At 40.8% G+C, this 22708-nt stretch overlaps 1 protein-coding gene across 2 annotated transcripts in view; it reads right to left on the bottom strand.

Annotated features, from left to right (window-relative positions):
- LOC143280875 (calpain-9-like) overlaps positions 1-22708 on the bottom strand; it is a 72575-nt gene that overhangs the window by 16873 nt on the left and 32994 nt on the right. The window contains exons 3-12 of one of the 2 annotated variants that reach the window (XM_076585617.1): positions 21986-22238; positions 20393-20564; positions 18569-18649; positions 17386-17486; positions 16024-16101; positions 14461-14630; positions 9405-9568; positions 5902-6113; positions 3100-3133; positions 1903-1947 (exon numbers count right to left, since the gene is read on the bottom strand). In XM_076585617.1, the coding sequence (XP_076441732.1) occupies positions 1903-1947; positions 3100-3133; positions 5902-6113; positions 9405-9568; positions 14461-14630; positions 16024-16101; positions 17386-17486; positions 18569-18649; positions 20393-20564; positions 21986-22238 (1310 nt within the window). The remainder of the gene's footprint in view (positions 1-1902; positions 1948-3099; positions 3134-5901; positions 6114-9404; positions 9569-14460; positions 14631-16023; positions 16102-17385; positions 17487-18568; positions 18650-20392; positions 20565-21985; positions 22239-22708) is intronic. The other variant, XM_076585618.1, reaches the window with a different exon arrangement.

The raw sequence follows: 22708 nt of genomic DNA, 5'->3' as shown, positions 1-22708 counted from the left end.
ATTTGTCAACACCAAAATGCCAAGGCCATAACTGCTTCCTGCACATTTTCAGTATATGTGCGGCAACAGGTCAAGTCAGGTGCTTTTCGTTTCATTTTGTTTCCATGGTTAGAGCTTTTGAGCTTTGTATGCAGGAATTTTCACGAAATGTTATGTGTAATAATTTCAACAAGCACTCAACAAATCCCAAAATAAGCCCTTTTCTTTTAGTATCATCTTAAAAGTACAACTCATTATGCAATCATTCTGTGTGATCTCATGCGCATAAATTTCTACAACTCAGGAAGTGACAGTAGTTTTAGCCTAAACAGTAGTGGCACTACTTTTTTTTCCCTCAGCATTATGTAAAATAGAAAAAGTTCTCAAAAAGTGTCGGCAGTCAGGGTGTTAAAGGTTACCTGCAACGACGCGCAATAGCCGAATGGTTTAAGCGTTGGACTTTCAGAGGGTCCCGGGTTCGAATCACGGTAACAGCGCCTGGTGGGTAAAGGGTGGAGATTTTTCCAATCTCCCAGGTCAACATATGTGCAGACCTGCTAGTGCCTGAACCTCCTTCGTGTGCATACACACGCAGAAGATCAAATACACATGTTAAAGATCCTGTAACCCATGTCAGTGTTCAGTGGGTTATGGAGACACAAAAATACCCATGCATGAACCATGACAGAGTCACTGGCAAGTCGATGTTGGTTGTGTAACAGAAAGAACAAGAAAGAAGAAGAAGAAGAACAAGAGTACAGATTACAATCATAGCGTGCATAATTCCAGGATATAGGGGCATGTAATTCTAAGGCCCATCATAAAAAGTCACCACTATCAGAGCAACTGCTACAAACACCACAACCACTACTGCTACCAGGAAGCAAGCTGATATGCCCAAGCGACTGGCTTCAACGAAGCAAATGATACACGGTCTATGCTCTATACACTTTTCTTTCATTAATGTTCATAAGCACTGTACATTAATATGTTCTGCAGTGTTTTATGCAACCAGTACATAGCCATGTAATCTTAAATGGTATCTTTTTTCACCATCTTCTGCCATCAGCACCTTGTTGCATGATTTCATGCACAAAACAATCGGGTGTTAATAAGTATGCCTTTTGCAAGATAATCACATTAGTATACGGTAATCATTCTGCAGTGCAGTATGATTGTCAGTGGCATAATAATTCCACACCCCAAGTGTCTTGCAATTAATGTTACATACAGGGTTGCTTTCCAATATGTTCTGCAGCTTTCATAATATAACAGCACACAAATTATCTGTATAATGTCTGCAGACCGGTTTAGAGTCATGTAACATGATGGCATAATAATCCCACACCCCAGTATTTAGCAACTTTAGTGTTTTCTATGTTAGAAAATAAGAAATATTTTAATTCTTATGCAATTTTGTTTTTAGTGCAGTTTAATAGTTAATGTCAGTGTGTGTGTGTCTGTAAGGGAGGGACATTCATATATTCCTCTGTGTGTGTGTGTGTTCTATAAAATGCATTCTGTTTTAATCTAAGCCTTATTTATTTCATAGCTTTTATAATCTTTAGTGTGCTTTTGCATTCATATGAACACACAGGATGTTTTCCATTGTCAGATAGTGGCTGATATGTTTTTTAAGGCATGTTTATAGTCAACTATGATGTAAAGCACTTTGAGCAGCATTGGTGCTGGGTATCGCGCCACAGAAAAACTATGTCTTATTATTATTATTATTAACGTTACATGCAGGGTTGCGTTCCAATATATTCTGCAGCTTTCATAATACAACAGTGCACAAATCATCTGTACAATGTCTGCAGACAGGTTTAGAGTTACGTAATATGATGCCGTGTAAAACTCTACCTGCCATTGCAGACAGGTTTAGAGTTATGTAATATCATATGATGCCGTGTGAAACTCTACCTGCCAGTCTGGCCTTCCATCTGCGTCAGTGGATCCTCGCAGACCCTGCGTAACAATCACCATGCGCTAGGTTCCACCACACAACACAACACAAACAATACCATGCACAGTTTCAAAGACCAATCAGGGTCTTTACAGTTAGTATACTAAACAATACCACGCACAGTTTCAGAGACCAACCAGGGCCTTTACAGTTGGCATGCTAAACAATACCATGCACAGTTTCAAAGACCAACGGAGGTCTTTACAGTCAGTAATCTACAACACAGTGGGATTTGGGGTAAGGGAAAAGAAACATTTGTTATTATTACGACTGAAATGGTGATGAGGGGAAACATGACAACAGATGTATGCTTCCATTCCAAATGCGTGCAGAACAACAGTGTATTAAGGATTAGAGATCAAACAGCAAACGATATATTCTTAAAACATTTTCTCTTTTTTTTCTTTCATCTGTGGGTGTTTATGTGCATACACATGTCAGAAAGTTGTTTGATGTATGTGCATCTGTGTGTCTGTGTGTGTGTGCACGCACGAGCGAATGCGTGCACGAGTGAGTGAGTGTGTGTCTGCATGTGCATGCGTTCATGCATGTGTGTGTGTTCTACTTGCTGTTGGAGCAGCTGAGATATCTAGCAAAACTTAATCCTGCTTATTGTATTTCAAGGAATTATTGCAAGAAATGTATCAATGACAATGCTATTTTTATCAGACAAAACAAATCTGCAGGTTTTACTGGCCAAAGCCGCATTTTCATCCCTCAACTGTAAATAAACAGTTCAACTGAGAAATAAAACTTTACATAAGCAAGAATAAACAAAACCAGAATAGTGCTTGTACTGTACTGGTATCAGAATACTTATACCTAGTCTACAGGGGAAGTAAGCGTGTTATAAATTGTGTAGTGCAGAACAAAAGAGTTTTAAAACAAGAAAGAAAGAAAATAAAGGATCTAAACTACAACTGAAAATTGAAATGAAACCAAAAAAAAAACTTTCAGCTCTAACTTCATGAATCATTAAAACAGACACTTGTTATTGGTCATGCTGATACAACATCAACAAGCATTTTCATTTTCAGTAAAAATCTGTGTCTGAATAAAAATCGGTCATGTGATTTTCTTTCTTCCTTATTTCTGTTACTGACAAGAGGGTACCACATTACAGTACGGATGATTACATATCTGAAAACTCTCACCACATCAGAGAATGAGGTCTCCTGATCAATTCCTCTGAAAAAGGTAAACAAAAAATTTACATATCTATTTATATACATCTGTACATTATTTACATTCATGAGAATTTTTAACAAATTATCTGACTTTATTTTGTAGTTGACACACACACACACACACACACACACACAAGGTATAACAATAACAAAAATACATATAAGCAGAAGCATCTTTAAAGACAACAAATATACACCCCTATTCATCTTCTATACATACATGTAACTGTTAAAGGGAGCTTATTTGTCTTTTTATTATTATCATCATCATCATTAATATTATTATTATTACTATCAATATCATCATCATTATTCTTGTTATCATTATCATAATTGTTATAGTGTGTCAGGCACCTATGGTGGAAGCGTGGGATTTTCTCAGACACACTGCTCACTGATGGACCCCTCCTTCCTACCTCCCTACTCTTCTCCCCCCACCCCCCTTCCATGGCATCTATCCCCACCAACACCCCTCCCCATACCCTCTCTCCCTTTCCACCCCTTCCCTTGGCCAAGTACAGAGGGAGCAAGTTATCAAGAAATACTAAGTAAAGATGGTATCTCCTCTGACCATTCTCTTCCTATACACTCCCCTGCCCTTTTCCCTTCCACTCCCATCACCCTCAACCCCGTCCCCCCCTCCCCCCTAACTCCCCTCTTTACCCCCCCCCCCCCCCCCATGTCGATCTCTGGCAGGATGGCATCTGCCTCAATGGTCACCACATGGTGTGGTGCGTTTATCATGAGCTGTTTAGAACAGAATCAGGGCTGGGCGATCTTTCCTCCTCCTTCCCTTCCTCTTTTCATCACCCCCCCCCCCCTCCTCCCCTCCCCTTCTCCTTGACAATGCTGGGTTCTGTGAGAAAAGTGCTGATGTGCAAGTCTAGCACTGTCAGTCCCAGATTGGTCTGTTAACTTCAGCCAGTTGGAAACGTTCTGGGTTGGAAGATAGTTTGCATACAGCGCCAGCTTGTGAAGAGGATAAAATGAATAGGCAAGTGGGGTTTCTTTCTTTTCCTTCCTTGAAGCAGGCCAGGAGAGCCAGACGGTCAAGACAGTACCATGGGGGCTGTGAGTGTCAAACTAGCATCTATTTTTCGGACTTAGTTGAATGCTTGATTTATGGTATACTTGGATTCTGTGACTAATACACTGGCTCAGTGGGATTGTGTTCTGCTACATGAATATAAAGTGAACCCTGAAACATTGGGGGCTGTGAGTAATGCTTGTACTGATAATTTGCTTTGTTAACAATTTACTTTTTGGTTTTTGGAAACAGTTTGGAGTTTGTAGAATTGTGATGTTGTGTCACAAGAGCATTGAGAGATCCTTTTTAGCTGATGTGGTATTGCACAGTTAATGTAACTGGAATGTGTTGAGGCAGATACCATGACTTGTGAGAGAGCATAGCCAGCATGTGTATGGCTTAATTGTATTTGAGGCTAGTGACTGAGGGAAAAGTGGTTAAAATACACAATGTAGCCAATACATGACTAAATGGAGTACTGGTTTTGGGTATCCCCCCCCCCTTTCCTGTTTCCTACAGGTTGATATTATGGTATGATGCTTGGACATCATGTTTGGGTTTACAGGTTGTGCATCTTGGCTTACATAAATGATAATGTTGAGTAACATGTCAGTGGTGTGTCAATTGTTGACATACTGTGGTAACAATGTAAGCATTCAGTCACAAAGAAACACAGAGATTATGTGTGTTGCATCTGTATATAATGTTTTGGTTGTAACAGTTGGAGTTATTTTGAAGTATGACATACCTATTTTGTATGTTAGGTGGTGATGGTTATATTCAAGGTGAACAAATCTACAGGCTAACTGTATGTTCATGTGTTTCCATGTGTGTGTGTGCACATGAGTGATAATGCAATATGGGGAACATGTGTAACTTGGTAGTTGTGATTACCATGTGCTGTAGTCATGTGTTATATGCCAGTGGGGTAACACATAGCTGTATGTGTTCAATAAGATTTGAGACCACTGAGAGGCAGTCCTATGTTGGTGCACACAGGTTGCTATATATTTACCAAATTACTTGGTAACTATATGATTCCCATGTAAAAATTTTACCAATGAGATACTTTGCAGAGACAAAGTACAGATTTGTTCAGTCTTAATGGAAACAGCTATTACTGTATGGTGATATAATTGGAGTTAAACACTGGGAGTTTGTAATTGTCTGCCACATACTTGTTGCAACAGCTATTATTCTATGGTGGTTTAACAGGAGTTAAACACTGGGAGTTAGTATTTGTTAGTCATATATTTGGTGCACATTAACTTATGTGCCACTGATTGTTGATGGTAAGCTATATGAAGCTTGTTTTATATTTTTACATAGATCTCTTTAAGAAGAGAGTGTACGGCTAGACACTGAGTGTCAGAATGGAGAAAGGTTATCTGTGGAATTGTTTACTTGTCCAGACAACATAATGATGTTTCTGTTACATCAGTGCAATTATGTCTAGCATATGTTTTGGTATTGATTTAACCTGGGTTTTAATATTGTGTGTGTGTTCCAGGTGTGCTGTTAAGTTAGAGAAATAAACACCTCAATTCATCTTTCTAAAAGACCCTGCTGTGGTACGAGGAGAGAGTGGATTGTGCACCTATCTTCTGCTGTTATCCTACTCTACCTCTTCACCTTCTACACCTACCCGTACACCAACTACTCAACCCCTACCCCTACCCCTACTCTACCCCTTTTAACATAATTATCAAATAACACCGTGAAAAGACAAGACAACCACTCACCCTGAAGTGTTGGGCTTCTCAGTGAAGATGCGGATCAGGAACTCGCCCTCCTGGTGGGGGTCGAAGGTTGAGGGGACGATGCAGTAGGTGCCCGGAGGCAGCTTGTGACGCCCGCACACCTCACGCATGTTGATGAAGGTGGGGGACTTGGCCACTGAGGCGTTGTACTTGAAGTAGTCCAGGTCCAGGGGCCCAGCCTGAACCACATCCAGCTGGACCGCACAGAAACAGAGTGTTCACTCAAACGTGCACATGGTCAGTGTTTATCCTGGCACTGAAAGGCAGACGTTAGATGGTTGCACTCTTTGTAGAATACAGAATATTTTACCATCTCAACAAGAGAAAACATGCGGACTGATGAAGGGACACCGATTCATATTTCAACTTCTGAACTTTAGACTATCCAGAGATGCCAACACCTGTCAAAAGTTTGTAAGAACAATCAGGAAATTTGGTAGGAACATTCTGAATAAGGCAGGAACACTTCTGTTCCTGCCATTGCTTCTTTACAGCCGACACATCTGTGGTACTGTTTCACTTCCCTGGTCTTTGTTCGTCGTGTTTCTCACAATCGGAATCCACGGCTGACTTCTCTGTTTCGAGCCACTTGTTCGTTCCTTGCACTCCATAGCTTAATCCACTGGGCACAGATGTTGTTTGACTAAGACACAACTTGATTTAGCCATGGTCTCTCTTGTTCGGGCAAGCGATTAAGCTGACAGGTCCACTCAATGCTGTTTCAATGTAAACACACATGCGATTAGCTGAGCATCATCATGTGAGACTTCTTCTTCTTCTGCGTTCACTCGTATGCACACGAGTGGGCTTTTACGTGTATGACCGTTTTTACCCCGCCATGTAGGCAGCCATACTCCGTTTTCAGGGGTGTGCATGCTGGGTATGTTCTTGTTTCCATAACCCACCGAACGCTGACATGGATTACAGGATCTTTAACGTGCGTATTTGATCTTCTGCTTGCATATACACACGAAGGGGGTTCAGGCACTAGCAGGTCTGCACATATGTTGACCTGGGAGAGCGGAAAAATCTCCACCCTTTACCCACCAGGCGCCGTCACCATGATTCGAACCCGGGACCCTCAGATTGACAGTCCAACGCTTTAACCACTCGGCTATTGCGTCCGTCATCATGTGAGACCAAGGTTAGCAGTGACTGCCCTGGCCTCGTGATCAATAGGTCTAGAGTGTCTGGAAATTGTTAAAACAGGAACGTATGTGACCATCAGATTGAGTGTAACAAAATACGGCGAAATCATAACAGCTGGCATCTCTGTGTGTTCCACACGTGCGTGGTCAATGTTTATTCTGGTAGATGTAAGATGGTTGCACTCATTTAGAGCATGCAATAAAAATAAACACAAACCTGTTGTGGGAACAGAGGAACACAATCAGAGAGAGAGAGAGAGAGAGAACCGGAACCCACAGTGAGATTATATATCTCACCTGTCAAGGCATTCTGCCTGTACATGGTGCACAAGTACTGTTCAAATAAACAATGTACACGCTTGAGTATAAAAGCACTGGAACAACAAAGTTATTTATCACTCCTGTTAAAGAGGAACCATAAGTATATATGCATCATATACACACCGCAAGCTGTATTTTATGAGAGTATGACAGCCACTCATAAAGGCAACCCACATGGCCAGATTGATACGGGATACAGAGACATCTTTCAGTTTCTGAGCTTAAGACTATCCATACACCATTCTGGATTTTTGGTTTTGATCTGTTCTTTCGAATCTGAGTGCCTCTTTCATGCTCCTATTCCGTCAGCCAAACCAACATCTTCTCCAAAGTTGGGCAAGACTGCTGAGTATCAAATGAAAAAAAAAATGAAAAAAAAAGTCATGACATTACAAACCAGTGTCCAATCAGCTTTAACATAAAGTCAATTTGACAGGTCAGTCACTTTACAGAAGTTTACGATCAGCTCTAAACTGGTCTGTCAGTCAAGCTTGGTCCGAATGCACAAACCAGTCATTTTACGGAACATTTTTGACTCACTTGTGTAAACAAAGTGAGTCTATGTTTTAACTCGATGTTCGGTTGTCTCTGTGTGTGTGTGTTTGTGTGTGTGTGTGTGGTAAACTTTAACATTGACATTTTCTCTGCAAATACTTTTGTTAGTTGACACCAAGTTAGGCATAAAAATAGGAAAAATTCAGTTCTTTCCAGTCATCTTGTTTAAAACAATATTGCACCTCTGGGATGGGCACAAAAAAATAAAAAATGAAGCCTAATTATATGCAAACTGCATTTACTGTTATATTTATATTTTTTGTATTCTCTAAACTTGGCACTTTGATCTGATATTCTGACCCAACAACAAGAGCAGTCATTATTATCATTTTTTGTTCAAACAGGAACTTCTTTTGCTAAGCATGGAAGTTTTATTTATTTTGCAAACGTTTTGGTGCAGATAGTAAAACAGGGAAATTACTCTGTAATTAATGCTAGGGGACTTAATTTGCTTTAAACTGATCTTTCTCATCTTAAACATTACATTCTGAAATTATACTCAATACATAAAAAGCTTGGATTTTTTTTTTTTTTTTAAGTGTATCACAAGTAAGTCTTGAAGGCCTTGCCTCTCTTGTTTTTAAATCCGCTCTCCATTCTCCCACTGGAGAGAGATAACCCCACCCCTTCCCACCCATGTCTATCATACCTCACCATTCCATATCTAATGATGCTTTTCTTTCTTTTTTTTTATTTACTATTTCAAGGATGGATGTCAAAGACACAGTAAGTCTGCACATGTGCAACAATTCAGATGGCAACACAAAACTTAACAGAGGGACTTTTCTTTGTATTGCTCTTAAATTGTGATGTTAAATCAAAAGAAAAAAAAATCTTACCTCTGCTGACATGAAAATAACAATACAAAAATGGGTCATTTTGAAGATTTTCAGTGTGCAGTAAAAAAAAAAATGTTTTTTTTTTTAATTTAACTCTTTGCACCCTGCGCCAGAGTAAGTAATACTCTGCCATCAAAATTTATCTCATTGAAAACATTCTCATGTTCCTACCAGCGTATAACCCCCCCCCCCCCCCCCCCAAAGAAAAGGATTGAACTCCTACATTATTTCTGGATGTGTCACACGCAATTTGTAGAAAAAAAAACCGGCATGGTTTCTGATTTTTCCTCATCAGTATGGCATGGAAGCCTGCCAAGGCTATAAACTCCCACACCAGGGTGGAATGGATTAACTCACTCAGTACGGCCAGTCCTCTCTTCTCCTCTTCACAGACCCTTCAGATGTCCAGTGGGTGTCTGAATGACCCAACCTTTAGCTTCTGTCGTCAGAATTGTGGTATTCTTTGTCAACATTCACCTCTTCAGTTTAAGAGCCTTCCGCTTGCAATATTTTGATGATGGTAATTGGCGTGAAACGCTGTTAACGTTGTCTCTTTCACCGTTCGTATGGAGAGAGTTAAAACAAGAGCTGCACTACACACTCAAAGCATACTCAAACTCACCTTGTAGACAGCATAGCCAATGGTAAGCAGGTCAATTCCCTCCTTCCTCTTCTTCCTTCTGTCTTTCTGCAGGACAGCGATGATGGCAGTGCACATGTCGTCGTCATCGTCATCATCGATGTCAGACAAGGTCATGCGGAACTGCGGATTGATCCAGAAGGTATCTGAAAAAACAGAATGTTTGAGATGGTATAACGAAATGTACTTGGGTCGCCTATTTTCTTAGTCAGTGCTATAAAATGTGTGTGTGTGTGTCTGCATATCTGAGTGTGAATGTGGGTTGTGTCTATGTGTGGTGCATTTGTGTGTATGTCTGCAAGGTGTAAACACACACATGTGCAAATTTGCTTATGTGTGAACATGCTTGCACCCACCTCAGTACACAAGCATGCATGAGTGTGAGAGTGTGTATGTATGTATGTATGTATGTATATATGTGTGTGTGTGTGTGTGTGTGTATGCACTTGACATTTCCTTTCAAAAGATACACAACTAAAATTAATGATCAAAGCAACCTGTCACAATCAGAAATTAAGCCTTCACTAATTAAGTGTGCATGCAGTAAACCAATCTAAAAATTTGCAAATCAAACAAACAGACGTAATAAATGAATACAAAACTACAAAATGCTACATGTGCCATACATGCACATGTGATTTACATGCTCTGGCACTTAACCAACACAACAAACTTAAACTAAACTTAAGTGTAGCTGACCACACAGGGCCATAACAAGGCAGAAAAACCAAACTTCTGTTGGACAAATCCATAAACATGCATTGCAGTCATATGTTTAGATGAAATAGTAATAACTGGTTTAAATTCATATAGTGCCTTTCCATGTAAAACTGGTTCAAACTACTTGTGTGCAAAGTAAAAACTGATGTGCAGAGCGTGCATTTAAACACTAAATCCACCTGGAAATGGCATCTGATTGGCTAGCAGACAGCAGACTAGTAAGATAACAAAATATCTTATAACCGATTTGCTGCGAAATTTAGGCCAAGAGGAGCAAACCAGTAGGCCTGCTTTGCATCAGTTTGACATGGTACAGTATATGAAACCAAACAGTGCATTTAAACACTAAGTAACAACTTACAAGCACAACCTTGCACAGACATTCACCCAAACACTAACTTTACATTCATACCCACACAATAACAATCACACACAACATAACTCTCAACATGCATATTCACACATCACAACACCTAAATGAAGCATATCTCATGTCACAATACTTTACATCAATATCACAATACTCAAAACCATATGAACAATACTGAAAACCAATCCCAATACTTAAAACCAGTCTGTGACATCTGCTTGGAAAGACCCAGGTGAGTGAGATCTCAAGGAAGTGTCACAGCATGCAGACTGATCCATATAGCGTAAAGTTTGGTCTATTGAGCACACTGGTATGTAAGCCGCACCCACTAGATTTTGGAAAAAATTTAACCTTATACATACATAAGCCACACTGGCTTATAAGCCGCACTTATTTCCGGTACTGGAACACATACTGATACTACAGAAAAGCTGTCAATACTGTAGGTTATGAAATAAACACAAGCGGGAACAACACAAAGAAAAGCAAGCGAAAATACTGCTAGTACCACAAAAAAAAATAAAATAAACACAATGAAAATAAGATCCATAATTCAGGGATAGTCAGTTTCAGTTTCAGTTTCAGCAGCTCAAGGAGGCGTCACTGCGTTCGGACAAATCCATGTACGCTACACCACATCTGCCAAGCAGATGTCTGACCAGCAGCATAACCCAACGCGCTTAGTCAGGCCTTGAGGATTTTTTTTTTTTTTAATTTTTTTTTTTACGCTTATAGTTGACTTCATCAAGTTTTTGCGCCTTATACATAGTAGTAGTAGTAGTTCTCTTTTTTTTTTTTTATGTATTTAGATTAACAAAATCAGCTAACAAAACCCACTTCAAAAGTCTTCTGGATAACGACCCTAGATCATTAGCTCAGAAATATGATTTTGACAATTAATTGATAGGGAAATTAGCATGCAAATGCAAACCCCAAAATACATATTTCAAGAAGAGACATGGAAAAGCTGTGAGGCTTATTATAGTCCCAACTTCTGGATCTGTATCTAGTAGTAGTGGTAGCAGTGTTGGGACTGGCATTTGACTGCCTAGGCCTCACGGCCCTTTTCTATGGACTTGCATGGGGTGCTGGTGTGTTCGGAAATCTCCTTGACATGAACATCAATTTGGAGGAGGAATTTATTGACTTTGACGAGTGATTTACAGTACTTGTAAAAGAAAACATATATGTATCCCACAAATAGGAGGGATAGTCACATTTATTCAACGTCATCCTGCTCACTGAATCCACTGAAATCTTCGTCTTCACTGTCCGAGTTGAAGAGAACCAGCACAGCTTCCTCCGCCATCTTGTCACTGACTTCAGCCTCGCTTTCACTTCATGGACATGAAGGTGGAGGTCGCTGCTGGTTCATCGCTTGCACTGTCGTCTGCTAGGTCGATCGCCTTCAATTTCAAGTTTCAGTTTCAGTTGCTCAAGGAGGCGTCACTGCGCTCGGACAAACCATATACGCTACACCACATCTGCCAAGCAGATGCCTGACCAGCAGCGTAACCCAACGCGCTTAGTCAGGCCTTGGGAAAAAAAAAAAAAAAAAAAAGGGGGGGGGGAATAAATAATAGATAAGCTTACATAAATAAATAAATAAATAAATAAATAATAATTATAATATAGAAAAAGGTAGTAGTAATAATAATAGTAATACTAATAAAATGATAATAATAAAAAATAAATAAATAAATAAATAAATAAGACAACAATGGTGATAATTAAGCGAATGAATGTAAAATATGACGACACACATTCACACATACACCCACACATGCATAACAGAAATGCACCAAACATGCAGTTTCACAGATATGAAAGTACAGTCAAATACATATAAACGTACATGAGCTCCAACACACACACACACACACACACACACACACATTACCTTGCACCTCCTCCAACCCCCTCCTCCACACACTCATTTCTAGCCTACGTATCGCAGCTTCCACGGCACACACACACGCACACACACACACACACACACACACACACACACGCACGCAAACACACACTCACAGAGATGAACACTTACTTGTACAAGCACACACATATACGCCCATATCTCCCACCCCCAACCCCCACACATATATACAAAGATATATATATATATATATATATATATATATATATATATATATATATATATATATATATATACACACACACCCGTACACAGATCTCTCCTGACACTTGTGTACACTTACACTCTCGCGCATTCACAAACGCACTCAAAAGCACAGACCCACACATCCACACAAACACACACATACACACACGCACAGAGGCTGCCAAGAGGGATGGGAAAAGATCTCTGATGCCAAGAACGTGGCGTCTAGTGTGTTGCTCAGTCTATTGTATTTGGAAAGGCCCACAGAGACTCTGTTCCGTTTTGAAGAAATTTGCGCAATGTTGGTTTGGAAATGATGCCGATATTTGTTTGATTTGCAAAGCATCGTGCTCTACCTTTCATGTTAGACTTTCGGCCGCTCCCTCTCTCTGCTTTTATTTCTTTGAGGCGATCGATGGTGTGATGGCCTTGTACCTGTTCTTTTTGGTATTCTTTGACTTTTCTGAGGATTTCCGATTTTCCTAGATGTAGGCCGCTCGTTGGTGTTGCGTTACCAGCAAGTCTGTCAGCTCGCTCATTTCCCTTAACACCTGCATGTCCCGGGCAGTATGACCATGTGAGTTTTTTAATCTGAAAGTTGCGCATTGCCTTATGCCACTCTGGGCTTCCCATTCCGTTTTCAATTTTCTGTATGAGGTTCATTGAGTCGGTTGGAATCATGGCATGTTGGTTTCCGGGCGTATGGATGGACGATAGCCACTGGAGGGCATGTGTCGCAGCTTCAACTTCCATCGTTAGGCTGGAGGTTGTGACTTTGTAGGCAGCATTCTCTTCCCAAATTGTTTTTCCATTTTGTTTCGCAGTGAATCCCCAACCAGACTGGTCTTTGGTGACTGAGCCATCTGTGTATATGATGATGTCCTCTTCTTTACTGTTTTCTTCTATGAGTAGCTTCACTTCCGCATCTGTTTTGCCCTCTGGCCATTCCCGACAATGTCTTCCTAGAGTGGGTGAAATGACTGTGTTGAATAGATGGTTGAGGTTTTTGGGGTTTTTCTCCCATTCTTTTCTCCCACTCAATTTCAAGGCTGCATCATAGGCATAACGTCGCGTTTTCGGCATGATGAGGGTGTACGCTTGAGCAGAGTAGAACTGAATGCTGATCTGAAGGCTTTAATGTGTATGGATTTGATTTATAAAATGTGAACAGTCAGCACACTATCCTGAAGCTCATCCAAAAATTCATGGACAGAAATGGGCAGCTAAGAATAGATGAGAACGTGACACTCCCGGGATCGTTAAAATCCTCAGATAAGCCGCATCATTGTATAAGCCACAGAGGTTGAAGCTGGAGTAAAAAGTCGCGGCTTATAGACCGAACTTTACGGTACATCATGCTACATCTGCTGTTAGGCCCAACACTCAGCTTATATACAGACTGACACAAGTTTACAGTTGGGCCAACAGCAAAGTGAGAGCTGTATTATCAATGGTTTCTCCAATGTAATGGGAAATCATTCACAGCTTAGTCTTTTGTGAAGGACTATGACTCTCAAACTAGGACGCAAAATTGCACTGGCTCTTAGTGCTGCAACCTAGTGGGCAAGTTGGCCTTTGGGAACGATCCCAACGCCGACTGTCCTAAAACCCCCTTGGCCCAGAGAGTGGGGATGTAACTTGGGCAAGACACTCTCCACTATAATAAAATTTTAGCCCAGATCGTCCAGACGGTAGCTGCCTCCTCAGCTGTTCTGATGGTCATAGTCGGACATGAATGACTATCATATACATCTGCTGCTGAACAAAAAAAAAACCAACAAAAAAAACCCCTAAACAACCAAACTGAACAGGGGGAGATAACGAACCCAGAAAGTTGCGGCAGCCTCCGGCGCTGACTCGCTTCACCCAGCTGCTGTGCTCCTTGTGTACATCCCAGCGCTTCTTGTTGGACAGGTCCATCTCGTCCAGGGAATCAGGGCTCAAGTTGCAGATCTCCAGCTTCTGGAACTCCTGGGTGAAGTCCTGGAAGGACATCCTGCACACGAGTCATCAAGATCCACAGGTCACATCACTTTTGTTTTACATTCTATGACTCTGTGCAAATGTTCAAAATACAATCATGGGGGGAAAGGTGGAGAAGGGGGGGAGGGCAGATAAAGAGAGGACAGGAATTAAATGATAGCCTTCTTTTTTTTTTTTTATTCTTTTTTTTCTTCTTTGTTATTCATTTATTTATCAGTTTGTTAATTCATTTTATTCATCTTATCCATCATTCACTTTTTTCATAACAAAATGATCATGGAGTGCTTGGTTGCTAAGTCTCTTTCTCAACATGTATTTGAGCGTCTTCATGCTGTACCGCTTCATATGCAAAGCATTTTCATTGAGGCTTAAAGGTTATAAGGTTAAACTTAAATGTTCCGTTAGTCTTATAATGCCATTTGGTGGTGTGAATTCATATCCCCAGTGTCAAGGGCTCAGCATATAAAGGCAGGGCCCCTCATACACTCTCTCCACCATTTCAGCCTTCCCCAGCCTAAGTGGGCCTCGAACCCTGATCACTGGTGAACACTGGATCAGAAGTCCCACACCTGACCCACTCTTCCATAGTGCCACTTGTTAGGTTAAACAGATATTTTCCACTGTTCAAACCCTGGGTCAGCGGATCAAATATCCCCCCCAACTCCCATCAAAGTATTTCAAGGATTTCAGATCAAGTATTTCTTTTCTTTTTTCTTTTTTTTTTTTTTTCTTTTTTTTTTGCTGCCTCATCATCTACACCGTTTCAGTGGTATTACTCCCACGCCGCTCATTTAGATTCCCCCATACATGGCCACACTGAAGACATTGACAGGACTCACCCCAAGCACAGAAGTGGAGGGGTATCAAAACTGAGGTCACCATGAGAGCAGGGCATGAAAGGCTGCAGACTTTGAGACTTGTTTTGTTTATGTTGATTATGATGAAGGAGGAGGAGGATGACTATGATGATGACGATGTTGCTATGGAGGTCCATTTTGGTTTGGGACTGCATGACAAGGTTGTACTCTACGCTTGCTGTCATAATGATATCCCGGAGTTAACCAGGCCCGAGAGATACAGACACTTGCAGTGATGGTCAGGTAATTAGAGCAACACACCCAAAGATGCATCCTTGAAGTGGATGATGCTCGACTGTGTGGTCCTAGTCTCCCCAGTTAAGCCCACAGCACACTCAACTCTGGGTAGGAGCCGGCCACGGGCCGAAAAACCCACCTCCGCTGGGATTCGAACCCGCGTCCTCCCAGCTGTCAGTCCGCAACGCTAACCACTTCGCCACGGCGGCTGGTGCCAGATCAATTATTTCTGTTCTAACAGACCTTCCTCACATAACTTTAGAATGAATGTGAATGTATATGATACGATGTCATAAGGGAAGTAATACTCACCAAAATTCTCCATCATCATCCTTTTTTAGTCCAAGTTCGTGCTTCTGTCTTTCTGACACCATTGACCACTCACGAGACCTGTTTTTGTAGAAAGAAAAAAAGAGAATGAAACATGGAATATCAATTTCCTGCATGAAATGAATATGATGTGTGTGGTGGCCAGATGGTTTGAGCAGCAGATTCTCACCTGGGGTTTCCTGAGTTTGGGTGCACCTGGTGGGTTGAGAATGGAGATTTTTCTCATCTCCAAGGTCAACACATGTGCAGCAGACCTGCTAGTGTCTGAACCCCTGTCATGTGTATATGCATGCAGAAGATCAAACACACATGACAAAAGATCCTCTAATCCATGTCAGCGTTCAGTTGGTTATGGAAAAAAGAGGAGTTTGTATTATACTCCATGTTTGGTGTTACATATACTTACCATGTCAAACTGATGCAAACTAGGCCTATCGGTTTGCTCTGCTTGGCCAAATTTCGCGCGGCTAACAGTGAAAAGACGAGCCGTCTTGCCCCGGTCCACTCTCAGCCAATCAAACGCCTCTAAAAGCTATAAGCGCTGAATCATTCCTTTGGCCAAGGCTCTCCACGCCATCTTGTCAGGTTTACGCTCTGTCTCGTCTTACGCTTTGTTTGGCTATTAAGAATATACCCAACATGCACACCCCAAAATAATGGAGTGTGGCTGCCTACATGGCAAGGTAAAAATGGTCATACACATAAAAGCCCACTCATACATGTAAGTGAGCGTGGGAGTTGCAGCCCACAAATGCAGAAAAAGAAGAAATTAGTATAAAACAATTTTTCTCCTTGTCCCTACCTCCTCCCACAATACACACAAAAAAAATATCTTTATATATATTAAGTCATGACGCATATGTACATATCCATATATATGTCTATATATATCTCTCTCTATATATATATATCATCACTGATTACAGTTAAACCTACAGACAAATACCTATGTCATGAGATGTGTGTTAAGATTCACGGTTCAACCTACATTAAGACATAAGTCTATAGATAAGTTTTACACACACATGCTTGTTACTGACACATAACATCTTAAGATTTCATCTTAACATGTTTTTTGAGATTTTTTTTCATAATTTTTAGATACTGCTAATCATTCCTTTTTAAACGTTAAATGTTCTTTGATGTGTCAAAAATGTGATTTTATCTGATCCCTTTGAATTCTGAAACATGTACATGTACATGTACATATATTGTGTTTGCATTATGAAAAAGAGCAACACGACCACATGTCCATTTCTCTCAAGAGATAATAAAGTTGCCTTGACTTGACATGCCTGCTGCCATCACACAAAACAGAGATTACAAACACATGAACCCACTTACTGATCACTCCAAGGCCCTTTCCACTCACACTCGTTGCCCCACGGGTTGCGGACACGCACCAGAGGAATCTTCCCCTGCACACGGGGCGTCTTCAGGTCCAGCTGCAGGAAACCATACATAGTTTTCCGTTTTCAGTTTCAGTCTCTCAAGGAGGCGTCACAGCATTCAGACAAATCTACACCACATCTGCTAGGCAGATTCCTGACCAGCGGCATAACCCAATGCACTTAGTCAGGCCCTGAATGCATGCATATATATATCTGTGTACCTATCAGACTGGATTTCTTTGACAGAATTTTGCCAGAGGACAGCACACTCGTTGCCATGGCTTCTTTTTTGAGTGTGCAAAGTGCATGCTGCATATGGGACCTTGGTTTACCGTCTCATCCGAAAGACCAGATGCTCTTTTTTTTATTTTCCAGTCAAACTTGGGAGAAAGGGCAAGAGCGGGATTCGAACCCACACCGTCACAGACTCTCTGTATTGGCAGCTGAGCATCTTAAACCATTCTGCCACCTTCCTCCTTAAACCATACATAAGTGGATGAACACAAGTTCTGGCACTTTTCTTTTTTTTTTTTACAGAAATAGATCAGCCAATCAATGAAAATATTTACATACATGATCCAGCAGTGGGTATATTGTGCATGGTATACTGTGTCTGTACATGTGTATATCTGTGTATATCATCTGTTGAAGTGTGTATCGTGTGTGTGTGGTGTGTGTGTGCATGCATGCGCGTGAGCATGCACATGTATACTGTACCTATATTTGTATATGTATCCGTGCATATGCCTGCAGTCAAAAATGCCCATCTCTCCATATCTCTGTCTGGCTAGGTATGTACACATGCAGAAATATTTGGACCTCCCAAACCACTGAATGTGCATTATCATTGATTAAACTGTGTCTTGGGGGCATCAACAAATCCAATTTCCAAGCTGAAATTCTCCTTTGCATGGAGTTACTTCAGAGAATAAACAGCATGCCAAAAAGTGATGAAAATCAAATAAAAATTTGCCACCTAGACTGATTGATAATAATTATACAGCACCTATCCCCAGTCACAGACCAATCTCTAAGTGCTTAACAAATGCAGAGTTGTTTCCACAACAGGCTGCCTACACGGGTAGAACCAACTGAGAGCTGCCTTTTGAACACAAACACACACACATATGACTCACCAAACGCACGGCGGTGATGCTATAGGCGTGACCCATGATCAGTCCGTTGGCTAACTGGGCCTCAAACCTGCCTGGGTCCGCCTGGGGGGAGGGACACAGACCAGTTCTTGTCATTCAACATTTATCAATCAAGCTCAGAAATTATACTTCTCCTCAGACACTGCATCAAAGCCAGTCAAGCTTAGACATATATATCCATATTACATGGCTTCTACAAAGCGTCATGCCCTGACTTCCACGTCGCCACGAACGAGCTGAGATCCACCAGAGGCAACTCCCTGAAACTTCAGAAACCAAGGCATCGTCTCAACGTGCGGGGCAGCTACTTTGCAAACAGAGTTGTGAACCTCTGGAACAGCCTCCCAGATGATGTGGTAACAGCGCCATCGGTAAACACCTTCAAGAGAAGACTGGACAAGCACTGGGCAGCACTACCTTCAGTGTACGACCCAGAATGCCTAGCCTAAATTGTTGTAATAAGTGATCTGATTGGCACCATCCTCAAACCACCCAGGCCAATCAGTTTCAGTTTTGAGAACCTGAACATGGTCCTATGAAAAAGGACCTGAATCTTGTAACGTCTAAGTCATATATCCATGCTCATGCCTATATCTTCATTTACACCCTCACACCCACATATATAAGCAAACACACAGCGCAAGTGTTCAACAAATACAGTTTGAAATTATGCACACACTCACACACATACACACACGCACACACACACACACACATTCACATATACAAATACATGCATGCAGACACCTGTGCTTAAACACTCTTTCATATGAACAAGCTCATGAACACAAGCTGCTTTTCTGAAGAAAAAAAACAATCTCAGTAAAAAACAATAATGAAGTGCAGGATTTCTATTAAATAATGTTGAAATATAATCTGGTGCCTTTTTGTAGAAAAGTAAAGAGTGTCCAAAATGGAACTTATTCAACAATGGCACGATTTCCTAATATGTTGAAACCAATATGAACTGTAAAATTGTCAGCACATAAAGAGAAAACAAGAAACACCCAATTATCAAAAACTATAAATCTACCACTGGCATCTGTGTGTGCTAAAAAAAAGACTTTTTCCTATAAAAGAATTATTACAAAACAATTGATAACAGAAGTAGAAAGGAAAAAAAATCATAAACTGAAAAGAAAAAAAAAGTTTCAATCGAACTAATAATTCCAACAAAATTATTAAAAACTGAGTTTCAAAAACCCATTCACAAACTCAATTCTAAACTATAACAAGAGAGGCAAGGCCTTCAAGACTCACTTGTGATAAATTAAGTGCCCTAGATTAATTACAGAGTAATTTCCCCTTTTTTACCTCTGCACCAAAACGTTTGCAAAATAAATAAAAATTCCATGCTTAGCAAAAGAAGTTCCTGTTTGAACAAAAAATGATAATAATGACTCCTCTTGTTGTTGTGTCAGAATAAGAGGTCAAAGTGCCAAGTTTAGAGAATACAAAAAATATAAATATAACAGTAAATGCAGTTTGCATATAATTAGGCTTCACTTTTTTTTTTTTTGTGCCCATCCCAGAGGTGCAATATTGTTTTAAACAAGATGAATGGAAAGAACTGAATTTTTCCTATTTTTATGCCTCATTTGGTGTCAACTGACAAAGTATTTGCAGAGAAAATGTCAACGTTAAAGTTTACCACACACACACACACACACACAGACAACCAAACACCGGGTTAAAACATAGACTCACTTTGTTTACACAAGTGAGTCAAAAACCAAAAGAACTCCCCCTTCCCCGCCCATCCCCCAAAGAAAAATAAGAACAACAACAAAACAACTAGAACCATACATCAATGGAGCACCCCATGAGGGATCCGCGCTCAAAGGCCTTCAGCAAGATCTTCAGCAAGTTGGGAGGCTGCTTCCCTCTCAGCTCAAACATCTCAGTCACACCACCAGTGAAATCCTCCATGGCCTCTGAGGTACTGCCACCCTTCAGTGATTCGTAAGACCCCATCATCCTGAAAAATATCATATATATATATATATATATATATATATATATATATATATATACTTTTTTAAATAAAGAAAGATAAAAAGACAGACAGACAGATAAGATGGGTGGATAGATAGATAGGTAGACAGACAGATAGATAGATAGACAGACAGACAGACAGACAGACATAGACAGACAGACAGTTAGATAGATAGAGATACAGACAGATAGATAGGTAGATAAACAGATAGACAGATTGGTAGATAGATAGAGATAGATAGACAGATAGATAGATAATAGATAGATAGATAGATAGATGTGATCCACCACCCTAAAAAAATACAACAATGATCATGTTTGAAAGAATCAAAACAAAATTATTTCTCACTGTTATTTATATTTCCAGTTTGTGATCGGTGTCAAACAGTAGGGCCTCACTTAAAAAAAAAAGAAAAAAGAAATAGAAGATCAGGAAAGCTAAACTTTCTGCGCAAATAGCCAAGTGGTTAAAGTGTTGGACTTTCAATCTGAGGGTCCTGGTTTCGAATCTCGGTAACGGCACCTGGTGGGTAAAGGGTGAAGATTTTCCCGATCTCCAAGGTCAACGTATATGCAGACCTGCTTGTGCCTGAACCCCCTTCATGTGTATATGCACGCAGAAGATCAAATACACACATTAAAGATCCTGTGATCCATGTCAGCATTCGGTGGTTTAAGGAAACAAAAACATACCCAGCATGCACACCCCTGAAAATGGACTATGGCTGCCTACATGGCAGGGCAAACAAACAAAAGGGTCATGCACATAAAATTTTACATGTCTGATTGAGTGTGTAGGAGTGCGCGCCTGAAACCTGACACAATGACACAGGAAACGACAGGAAATGAATGATGAGTGCCCAAAAGGCAGCCATCAGTCGGCTCTACCCAGGTAGGCAGCCTGTTGTGCAAATGACTGTGTTTGTAAACACTTAGAGCTTGGTCTCCGACCGAGGATAGGCGCTATATAAGTATCCATATCATATCATCATTTACATGTGGAAATGCTCTCTCTACTTGTCCATTGGGCAACCGATTTTTGACTGTGTCAGTGGAAGAGACTCAGCCGTCAGCTTCAGTGCATACTGAGAGCACTTCTCTCTTCCCCTTTTCCACTGATGATGGAGTGTTCAATGAATAAAGAAGTGACAGTGTGGAAAAAATATATCTGACTCGAAATTATCTCTGGAACCTGTGGGAGGTAGATTTTTTTTTCATACATTTCCATTCACTTTTCCTTATGGCAACAATAAATTATCTGGAAATTTCTAGCACACACACACACACACACACACCATATCTCTACCCTCCACCCCTCCACACATCCTACAGCCCCTCCCCTGTCCTGTCCAGATCCAGCCCTCCCGTCATCCCCCCGCACACACACCCCACACCCCCACCCACTTGGCATAGGCCTTCTCCAGCAAAGCGCTCCAGAACTCGTTCTTCTCTGTGGAGTGCATGAAGACCAGCTGGCCATTGTAGGTTGGCAGGCGGTCGTCCACCACCACCTCCGTCCAGTCCCCCTGGTGCCAGAAGTTGAAGCGGAACACGCCGCAGTAGCCCTGGGAGAAGTTCTGGTCAGGGGGGACCACTTTGCTGAACAGTTTCTGGTTGCAGGTAAGGGAGGCAACAGCGGCCAACAGCCAGCAATCGCCTGAAGGAAAACATGGGATAATGTTTATCTTTATATATGTGTTAAAAACATTTTGAGATTGACAACCTACAACCTATTGGATTCCTTAGACTGTATCTGGCGACCTTATATTTGATTTTGATTCATTGATCTTTGCCAGCATGTTCTTGTGGTTATTATTATCATTTGTGTGTGTGTATGTGTGTGTCTTTGTTTTTGTCTTCATCTTCTTTCTATCACATTCAGTGAATTTTCTGTAGTTACTTGTGTATGTTTGTGTGTGTGTTTCATAATGTAAAACTTGAATAAAAATGTTTGAAAAAAAACAATCATGATTCTTATTTTTTGCTGGTCGTTCACAGAAATTTGTTCACTCTCTGCTTGCCTTTGTTTTCCCCAAATGGCCTTCTTCAGTTTGTGTTGATCTAGTTTTCCCCCCTTATTCAGTTTGTTTTCTTTTTGTGTGTGTGTGTTTTATGTAGCTGGATGTG

This window comes from Babylonia areolata, chromosome 4 (assembly GCF_041734735.1).
Source record: "Babylonia areolata isolate BAREFJ2019XMU chromosome 4, ASM4173473v1, whole genome shotgun sequence".
Lineage (NCBI taxonomy): Eukaryota > Metazoa > Mollusca > Gastropoda > Neogastropoda > Buccinidae > Babylonia > Babylonia areolata.
Note: the sequence above shows the minus strand (reverse complement) of the source record. Positions and strands in the feature narration are given on the sequence as shown.